Raw genomic sequence first — 9,778 nt, forward strand, 5'->3', positions numbered from 1 at the left:
GGGACACCTTCCCAGGGGCGGGGACCCGCCCGGGGGCGGCCGTTGGGCGGTGGGGGCGGTTCCAGCCGGGGCTGGTGGAGCGATGGCGGCAACGGTGGGCCCGTGGCCGGAGCTGGAGGCGGCGGCGCGGGAGCGGCGACGGGAGCTGTCGCTGGCGGGCGCGGCGGTGGCGGAGCGGGTGGCGGCGGCCGGCGGGCGGCTGCCGGCGGCGCTGCTGGCGCTGCCGCTGCTGCAGTCGCTGGAGCTGAGCGGCTGCGCTGCGCTGCGGGAGCTCGGCCCGGGAGTGGCGGCCGCGCTGCCCGCCCTGCACACGCTGGTGCTGCGCCGCAACGCGCTGGGCCCGGCCGGGCTGGGCACGGGGCTCGGAGGGCCCCTGCCCGCGCTCCGCCTGCTCGACCTCTCCGGGAACGCGCTGGAGGCACTGCCGGCCGCGCTCGGCGGGACGGGGGACGACGCGGGGGACGCGGCCCCGGCGTTCCCGCAGCTGCGCAGCCTCAACCTGACCGGGAACCGGCTGCGGGAGCTCGGCCCGGGGCTCGCCCGCTCCGCGCCGCAGCTCCAGGAGCTGCTGCTCTCCGGGAACCGGCTGCGGGCGCTGCCCGGCGGGCTCCTGCCCCCCGGCGGCCCCGCCGCGCCCTTCCCACTGCTCAGCCGCCTGGACGCGGCCGACAACGAGGTGGCGGAGCTGGGTGCGGACATCGCGGCGCTGCCGGCGCTGAAGGTGGGAGCGGACCCCGTGCTGCCTCTCCTCCCGGGCCCCCTTCGCGCTGCCGCGTCCCCATCGCCCTCCCTGGTCTGCATTTCCCACTCCTGACCATCCCGTCTCTGTCTCCTCCAGAGCCTGGACGTGGCCAACAACCAGCTGCGGGAGCTGCCGTCCGCGCTGGCCGACTGCCCCCGGCTGAAGGAGGCCAATTTCAGGGGCAACCAGCTGCGGGACAAGCGGCTGGAGAAGATGGTCAACGGGTGCCAGACGAAAGCTATCCTGGAGTACCTGCGGGCCGGGGGCCGTGGGAAGGGGAAGGCCGAGAGCGCCAGAGAGGAGGTCAGGAAGAAGAAGAGGGAGAAGCAACAGAAGAAGGACGGTGGGGATGGGGAACAGGACGAGGTGGAAGAGACGAGCAGGCTGCTGGTGAAGGTTCTGCACGTCTCTGAGAACCCGGCGCCCTTGGTGGTCAAAGTGAGCCTGGGCATCAAAGATGTTCGGCCCTTCATCGTGTGCTGTGTGCTGAAGGGAGTGAACTTAAAGCCAGGAAACGCCCTCAGGAGGTTCCTGTCAATGCAGGTAACTGCTGCAGCGTCGTGGTACTTGTTTGCAACAGGAATGTTGCCGTCAGAGTTGGAAATAGACTGTTCTAGGCTTCTTCCAGCAGATGAGTTCGTGAAACTTAATGTGAGCTCCTCACCAAGCAGGTGAGAGGGTCCAGGGGTGACCATGCAGAGTACGGCAGCACGTGCTCATTCAGTGCAGAATCAGCAGAAGTGGGTTTTGGGAAGGACCCATCAGAGCTCAAGTATTGCCATGAGGGTGGTGGACACCCTCACGTTTGCGCTGTGCCTGTAAAAGCAGCTTGTCAGTGCTGCAGAACCTGTTGGGAGCTAAAAATAAACCTGTGTCCACATTAGATGTATCCTGGTTTGGCTCCAGGTTCGCTGACCTGAAACCATGTTGCACACCCAACCTTCTGCCTCAGGTATCCTACCGACAGACCTGTCCCTTAGGTGGCAGACGGGAGCTGCTCTTGTGTTACAAGACTAGAGTATTTGTGATTTCCGACTTAAAACTTGATTTCCCGGTTGCGAAATGTGTCACGTGCTTTAGGCTTGGCTGCCTTTAAGTTTGGGCTGTAATGCAGTTACAGGCACTTTGCAAGTGAAGGGAAAGGCTCCGTTTCCTACTCATTTGGCTGATAGTGCTGCAGACATTAAATATAGAAGAATCTACACCCTAGGAGGGATAAATCACATGGGCTTTTTTGTTTACTTTGGTGGCATCCTTTATGTTTTAGACTAAGCTGCATGAGGACATCTGTGAGAGGCGCACAGCGGCCACCATTGCCACCCACGATTTGCAGCTGGTCAAAGCTCCTCTGACTTATGATGTTCAGCCTCCTGACGAGCTGAAGGTAGGGCTTAAAAGTAATCTCTTACCCCACAGATCCTAGAAAACTAATTCCTGGAATGTTACTGTAGAAGCTGTACTGATTTCCTTGCTGTCTTCCTGTACCCAGTTTAGTAGTAGTGACTGAGCCTGTTTTTCCAGTGGGTGTTGTAGCTCACATAAACGTTTAAGCTGTGACCACAGCACTCCATGAGAAATGGAAAGTGTATTTTCAGGATGAAAAAGGCATGGGGAATGACAACATACAGGGAGTATGGTTTTAATTATTGACTTGCTCACAGGAGTGTTAATAACCCAAGTGTTTGAATTAAATTAAATTCAAGTGTTTGTTTTCTTGTGTGGTACAGATAATCCCCCTGGGTCGGAAGGAGATCAGGGCAAAGGACCTTCTCCGCCAGCTGCATTTGGAAGCTGAGGAGCAGCGGAAGCAGAAGAAGCGTCAGAATGTCTCTGGGCTGCATAAGTCAGTACTCTGTTCTTCTGTGGTTTTCTTCACACATGTTTAGGTGACTGTACTGGGAATGGAGCTCACAAACCCAGCAGTTCAGATGAAAAACACTGAAGTGAATTTTTGCATGAAGAGTAACCCAGAGTGAAGCAAGGATGCTGAGTGCCCTTCCATTATGTTTGTCTGTGTCCAGAGTGAATTCTTGCCGTATGAGTTATTCTAGATGTGACAAATTTAGAACAGCAAATAAAAGGGAAGCAGAGAGGAATGAAGTGTATGTGGTACACCTTCAGCAAACTAAGTGACTCAGAGATGGGGTAAATCTACAGGTAGTAGCAGATGAGCTGCAAAATAGCGTGTGGCCCTGCCCTGTCCTGTTCACTGTTTGTGCAGAGATCACACAGTAATTCCTCTTTGTCACTATTTTCTGCCATTGTGTCCAGCTTCTTTCTGTTGCTCACTTTTTGCTGGTTTGTTTCTTATGGCAGGTACCTGCAGTTACTGGATGGCAAAGACAACTACCCGTGCCTGGTGGATGCCGAAGGTGCTGTGATTTCCTTTCCACCAATAACCAATAGTGAGAAAACAAAGGTACTCCCTGTTCATAGAAATACATTAATCAATTAAACAGTGTTTCTTTCTGCTGAGAGTTAACTCAAAGACACACACAAGTTGTGTTCCAGATATAAAACCTCACAGTCTGTGTCATGTGTGCTCGACTGTCAGGCTGAGAGGGATCTGGGAGTTAGAGTTGTACCTCTGAAATCTCTTCCAAAGGCTCCATTCTGCCTGTGCAGAGGCTTTGTGGTAGGGCAGGAATATGATTTTTGACTAGTAAAGAACAGCAGTGCTTTGCCTGTGGTTAAATTAAGTGAAAGCCTTCAGCTCTATGTATTGAAACATGTCAGGGGGCTATGGGTGAGGTGCTCTGACTCCTGACTTGCTTTAACTGTGACACTTACAGATTAGAAAAGACACACGTGACCTGTTTCTGGAAGTGACAAGCGATACCAGTTTACAGATCTGCAAAGATGTGATGGACACACTCATCCTGGTAGGGAGTTCAGGAAAATATCCTGTCTCTTATTGGTGGGGTCTTACCAAATGTGTTGTTGCTCATATGCATGGAGAAGAACACAGAAGCTGACTTTTATTTAATAGTATTATTCCCTCTCATTAATTCTCTGCATGGAATTGATCTTGTTCTCTGTATTTTGCTTTTAACAGAAAATTGCAGAACTGAACAGATTTACCTTGGAGAACAAGGAAGGCTCGGGCTCAGATACTGAGTTGGATGCTCTCTGTGGACAAGGGAGTTTGGACCCTGGGCAAGAGCCTCGGAACCTGCCACTGGTGGTGGAGCAGGTGCGAGTGGTGGACACGGATGGAAACTTGAAAGTACTTTATCCTTCTAAAACTGACCTGGCCACAGTCTCCTCCCTGCTGACTGTGATTCGTTAGCAGCTGTCCGAGCTGAGGAGAGGATTCCATTTTCTTTTTGTTTTTTCCCCACATTCAGCAGTGCAGCCCATATGCAGTGATGGGGTTTGGGTTTTCAAAGAGAAGATGCAAAGCATCCTGCTGGGGAGGCAATGGCTTCAGAGTTTGAGGAGCTACAGCAAGGAGAATGAAATCTTTCAGCCATAACAGAGATCGTTGGTGTTGGGACTGGGCAGAGAGCAGCGTCTTCAGACGTGGACTTATAGCAGAGGATGTGTCAGACATCAGAATGCAGCATCTTGTAGAGAAAATCATGATGATATTTAAAATGAATGTAGCAACGTTTTTCTGCAAGATCACTTTTTCTTCCTGGTGGGTTTCAGATGGATCATTATTTTGGCAGCAGAGAAGTGCTGTAGATGACACTGTGGAACACGTCCTGTGCTGGGTACAATTCAGACTCAGAATGCCAAAACACTTTGCTGACATCTCTTTCTGCATAATTTTGTTTTTATCTGGATTTATTGTCAACTCTTAGTTCCTGTCAGAAACATTTAATTGCTGTCAGAACTTGAGGGATGGGTTTTAAAGTGACGGTTTCTGTGTTCAGGCATGAACACAGCTCACATTTTTAAGCGGTTGTTTTGAATTGACTGCAGGGTCTGTGTGTCCCAGTGCATTTCAGAGCCATCCTCCATCCCTGTGGTAATTTTAGTGACTTTCTGTGTGCCTGTGAGTTATTGTGATCAAGCACAGGCTTAGCTCTTGCTGATGAGGTTCAGGTCTGTTCAGAGGGCTCATGCTGCCTCATAGTGGCACTGCTGAAGCTCCCTGTCCCCCCAGAATACAATGGTGCCAGAGTGACCCCCTTGGGGCCTTTTGTTCCACCCTACATGGAGACTGTTGGGAACCTTTGAAAATACAGGCAGCTGGGGCAGTTCTCAGTCTGTGGGTGACCCCTACACCTGGGCAACACTGGTGTAAACTCAAGCTCTCCCTCAGCCAGGGTGACCTTCAGATTGACCTTTTTCTCTTAAAAATTATACTCCCAGAGCTCTAACTGAACTGATACCATGTTAAATACATCCCTGTGTTGGGACTTGAATATGGAATGGAAAAATAAAACAGTACTTGCAGTCATGGCACTGTCACTCATTTTGGCATTGGTGAATGTTGAGTCATGTCACTTACAAACTTCCCAAAGCAGCTGTTGTGCACTTCAAAAATGGGAATTTCACACTTCCCAGCTGCTAGTAGCCAACCAATCCTTGTGCTTCAAGCTTCCCTGGGAAGTCAAGTGTTTCTACAGACCAAGGACTTTACAGTGACTTGTGCTCTGAGTTGTCTGAAACAACTGAATCAGATACTCCCCCAGAACTTGATTTGAGTAACATGAGTTTAATTTGTTGTAAGTCACCAGCTCAGAGCTGAGGTCCCAAAGCCTGAGGTTGGTGGTGGATTCTGGCTTGGCCATCAGGGGAGCTTTTCCATCTAGGGAGAACTCTTCCTTTTGGCAGGTGATGCAGTGTGAGTGTCACTGAAGTACAGAGGCACCTTGATACCTCTCTGCTTAAGCATCTGAATGATCCCCATCCATTCGTTAGCAAATCTCTGAAAATCAGGGATATGTAAAGAGGTGGGAATGCATGAGGTGGAGAGCAGCACTGCAAAGTGTTCTCTTGCAGCAGCAGTCCTTTCCTGGCTGCTGGAAGTTGAGTTTAGAAGAACCACATACCTGCATTCCCTGCAGCACCTGCTCATCCGTGAGCTTGGCTGAGCGGTCGTGAGTGCCCTCCATGTTGAATGCAACCTGGATTATTTTGTTTCGACACCTTTCAAACTTCAGATAGAAGAGGAAAGCAGGTGTTTTAAATCTTTATATACAATTTCTTGGCATTTGCATGGATTGACAGAGAGTGCCCTGTCAGGCTTAGGCAAAGTACTGATGAATGATGAGATGGAAAATTTATGTGAAATTACAGTGGTTTGGTTTTCACTACGAGTGCTGTGGTAATGATGTGGGTCTGGGTGGGCTGAGGCCCTTCCCCAGGGCATCAGGCACATCTGCCTTGCAGGAACTGGCTTTAAGGTTGTTGTTCTTACCTTGACTCTGGAAGTATGTTAGAAATCTGATAATGTAACTGTTCTAAACTTGAGTTTCTCAAGGGCTTCTGGTATTTGAGGCCTGTTTGCTTTGTAAGTGGTACAAGAGCTGCCTGCTAAACAGCTGGGGAACAAATAGACTGAGATTGCCAAGTGTATCCCAAGAGGGAGGCCGGGCTCTGAGGTTAAAGAGGCCATTTACCTTGCTGCTCATGCGTTCCAGTGCCACTCTGGTTTGCAGCTCTGTGTGCTGCAGTGCCTCAGCCTTGCTCTGGATCTCCTTTTGCACCTGTTCTTGCTCCCGGAGGTGGCGGCGGCTGGTCACAACCTCGATCCGTAGCCGGCTGATTGTCCCCTCTAATTCACTGATCAGCTCGTTCTGCTTAGCCAGCTGGGATTCCTGTTCCATAACAACCTGAGCAGATACAGAAATGCAGCTGTTACTGTGGGGAAGAAAGTGAGCAGGTTTGGTCCAAATGCTTCTTGGACAGAGTCTATGGGCTAACAATCTCAACAGTATCTGATAACTGTTATTACTTAGCATTTTCTCTAAAAGTACTTGGATTGAGTAGGGGGGGGGGGTTATATGCCAAACTGCCCCAGGGTTAAAACAAGCCCAATGAAGCAGCAAATTCCAGAATTTTCTATGGTGGCTTTGTACCAAATTCACCTGTTGAAGGCTGTGGTTCTTCTCCTCCATCATCGCCGTAATTTCTTCCTTCCTCTGTTCTTCTGTAAGGCTGAAAAACTGAAGGGAGAAAATTTACACTTAAGTTTCACAGTTACAGGTGCCCTTCCTGCCTGTGAGAGAGGGAACTGTTGGATAAAGTCTGAATTCACGGATGCCAGCTCTCCTGACAGCCATGGCCACTTGGCTGTACCTTGTCAGACATGGCTTGGAGCTGGTCTTTTTGCTCTTTGAGCTGCTTCTGGAGCATTTCTTTTTCAGATCTGATTCTCAGAAGCTCAGAGTCTTGGATCTCCAGTTGTCTTTGCAAGGAAGAGATGGCACCTGTAAATTGGGAGTACTGTGTTAGGCTCAAAGCTCTGTGGCTCCTTTTTCAGGTGAGTGTAAGCAGAGCTGTGGTCTGGAGGTAGAGACCGTGGGTCACATTAATGCTGCAGCCACAGTGATACTGGTTGATTATGTGGTTTGTGGTGCTTTGCTGGGATGTGGGTTTGTTCAGCCCAGAAAATAAAAGGCCTCGCAGTGACCTAATTCTGGCCTTCAGTACCTGAAGGGAGCTGATGAGAAGGATAGAGAGAGACTATTTACAAGTGCCTGGAGTGACAGCACAAGGGGGAATGGCTTCAAACTGACAGAGAAGCAAGGTTAGATTAGATATTGGGAGAAAATTATTTACTGTGTGGGTGATGAGTCACTAGCATCATTTGCCCAGATAAACTGTGGCTGCCCCATCCCTGAGGTGTCCAAGGCCTGTTTGGACGAGGCTCAGAGCAACTTGGGATAGTAGAAGGTGTCCGTGCCCATGGCCGGGAGTGGGACAGGATGAGCTTTAATGTCCCTTCCAACCCAAACCGTTCCATGATTCCATGTGTATTAAACAGTGTGCGAGGTGGGCGCTGCTCTGAGGACACAGAGTGGGTACCACAAGCCCGGGGTTGCCAGAGCTGAAACTACTGGGTGCCCCAGGACTCTGCCTGGGGCTCTCTCTGCTGGGGTTTCTCATGTTCTTCAGTTCAAGGGGCGAGAGAAAGTGTTTTCAAAAGAATTGGCATTTCAGCCTCGTTCTCTGAGCAACAGCCTGTCATGTCCTCACGGTCAAAGGAGCCGAGTCACACGATGAGCTGGAGCACCTTCCCCTGTACCTGTGGCCATGTTGAGGTCATCTTTGGCTTTCCGCAGCTCCTCCCGGAGATGTTTCAGAGCCTGGGTGAGCTCTGCCTCCTTCGCTGACTCCTGCGAGCCAGCCTGGGTGAGCTCTGCCTCCTTCGCTGACTCCTGCGAGCCAGCACCGGCTTCCCCGAGGGATGCTTCGCCCAGGCCGCTCCCGTCCATGTCCCGGCGCCTCCCCGGGCTCGGAGCGGGGCCGCTGCCGGGCAACGGCGTGAGCCGGGCGGGCTTTCCGCTTCCGAGTCACCGCCGGGGACCTGGGCGGGGGAGAAGCCGGTGCAGGACTGCGGAGCCGCATTCCCCGCCTGGGAGCGGCTTTTCGCCCCCTCCTGCCCGCCCTGCCCGTGCGGATGCGCCGGGACTGCATCCCGGAGCGCCTGAACTCGGGCTGCGCGTCCCGGGCTCCGGGGCAACCGCGGCACCGCTGATGCTCGAGCGGACAGGCGGAGCGGAGCCTCCCCGAGCGCTCCTCGGGCTCATCCCATCCTTCCTCTCTGCCCGACCCTTCCTTTGCCTCCCCCACCCACCTCTCTCTCACCCGACCCCATCCCTGCCCGTGGCAGCGAGTTGGAACGAGGTAAGCCTAAAGGTCCCTTCCAACCCAAACCGTGCTGCTATTCCATGATTTATTTGGAGCGCGGAGATGCCAGCCACGGGCCAGCCGGGATCTGTGCCAGGAGCTTTGGACCTTTGTTGTGGTGTGGAGCTCTCCGCAGGGGCGTGGCTCTGGCTGTTCCTTAGTGGCTCTCACAGGCCAGTTCTTGATATCTTTTTAAAGCTGTTTAATTGTATTTTTATTGTATTAAAACAACATTCTTGCCTTATTTTATTTCATAGTGTTCATTTATAAACAACACTGCTTGCAAGAACTTTTAGTTCAATTCATTTCCAGTTCATACCTATGGAATATATATTCCTAAAACTAGAAATAGTGGTGACATTTGTAACTTGGGCCAATTTTCTTTGGGAAATTGTTTTTTCAAACTCAGAAAAGCTGTGTCTTAATGCTTGTTATCCATTTGCTATTTTTCAGTCATTTATTTTAAAAAAAAGTTTTATTTTCTGGAAGCTGTCTCTTGCCTCTCTGTACTCCCTGTAGTAGTTTATTGCTCACAGGTACGTTTCTTTTAGGTTTCAGCAGCTTCAGACCCTTTGAGGTTCTGCAGACAAAGTTTTATGTAGGGCTAGGAGGGCACTTTCTGTACAATTTTAATTGCCAGATGCAGCAATTCCCATGTGTGCTTTTATTGTGTTACAAAATAAATCCAAAATACAAAAAAATACACAAACAAAAAAACCTCCCAACAACAAAAAACCCCCCAACCACAAAAGAGAAACCACAGCTATAAAAGTAACACATTTTCCAAAGGTAACATTACAAAAATTATCATTCCTGCCATGAAGTGATCCATTAATACTACTGGGAACAGCCCCAGTTAATGCTGGAAATGTGAATTGGTTGTTGCAAAAGAAGTATTAAAGTGCTTTACTGAGCTGTTAACTGGAGACACACATTCACAGGTCAGCCACAGCCAGAGGAGTTCCCAGTCCCAAAGGAGTCTGCTTTCCAATCCCTGTGATGTGAGGGGCGGGATGGCCTCAGAGACAGTGACTCTGCACCTGTGGCTCACCCATCTCCAGAGAGTGGGAAGGAGAGGAGGTACCTCTGCATTCCAAAGGGTCGGAGCTGCTGTGGGACATCCAGATGGGGCACTGAAGATGGGCCCGGGGCTGCAGGTGCAGCACATCCAGCATTCACAATTGTGTTCCCTTTGGGGAGGGAACAGGCACTGCCTGCCTGGAGGAGAAG

The 9,778-nt window shown here is 51.1% G+C and overlaps 2 protein-coding genes across 2 annotated transcripts; one reads left to right on the forward strand and one right to left on the reverse strand.

Moving 5' to 3' along the window:
* The first annotated feature begins 60 nt into the window (after positions 1–60).
* On the forward strand, positions 61–5,150 carry LRRC47 (leucine rich repeat containing 47). The gene is made up of 7 exons (XM_071575893.1): positions 61–721; positions 839–1,285; positions 2,010–2,126; positions 2,470–2,585; positions 3,059–3,161; positions 3,535–3,624; positions 3,798–5,150. The coding sequence occupies exons 1-7, from the start codon at positions 83–85 to the stop codon at positions 4,029–4,031; spliced, it is 1,746 nt and encodes a 581-aa protein (XP_071431994.1). The 5' UTR covers positions 61–82; the 3' UTR covers positions 4,032–5,150.
* Positions 5,151–5,470: 320 nt separating this feature from the next.
* Positions 5,471–8,143, reverse strand: CCDC27 (coiled-coil domain containing 27). The gene is made up of 6 exons (XM_071575896.1): positions 7,944–8,143; positions 6,995–7,125; positions 6,784–6,861; positions 6,316–6,528; positions 5,746–5,850; positions 5,471–5,621 (listed from the first exon to the last, which is right to left on the reverse strand). Exons 1-6 carry the CDS (start codon positions 8,131–8,133, stop codon positions 5,502–5,504), a joined length of 837 nt encoding a protein of 278 aa, XP_071431997.1. The 5' UTR covers positions 8,134–8,143; the 3' UTR covers positions 5,471–5,501.
* Between the last annotated feature and the right edge of the window lie 1,635 nt (positions 8,144–9,778).

This window comes from Pithys albifrons, chromosome 22 (assembly GCF_047495875.1).
Source record: "Pithys albifrons albifrons isolate INPA30051 chromosome 22, PitAlb_v1, whole genome shotgun sequence".
NCBI lineage: Eukaryota > Metazoa > Chordata > Aves > Passeriformes > Thamnophilidae > Pithys > Pithys albifrons.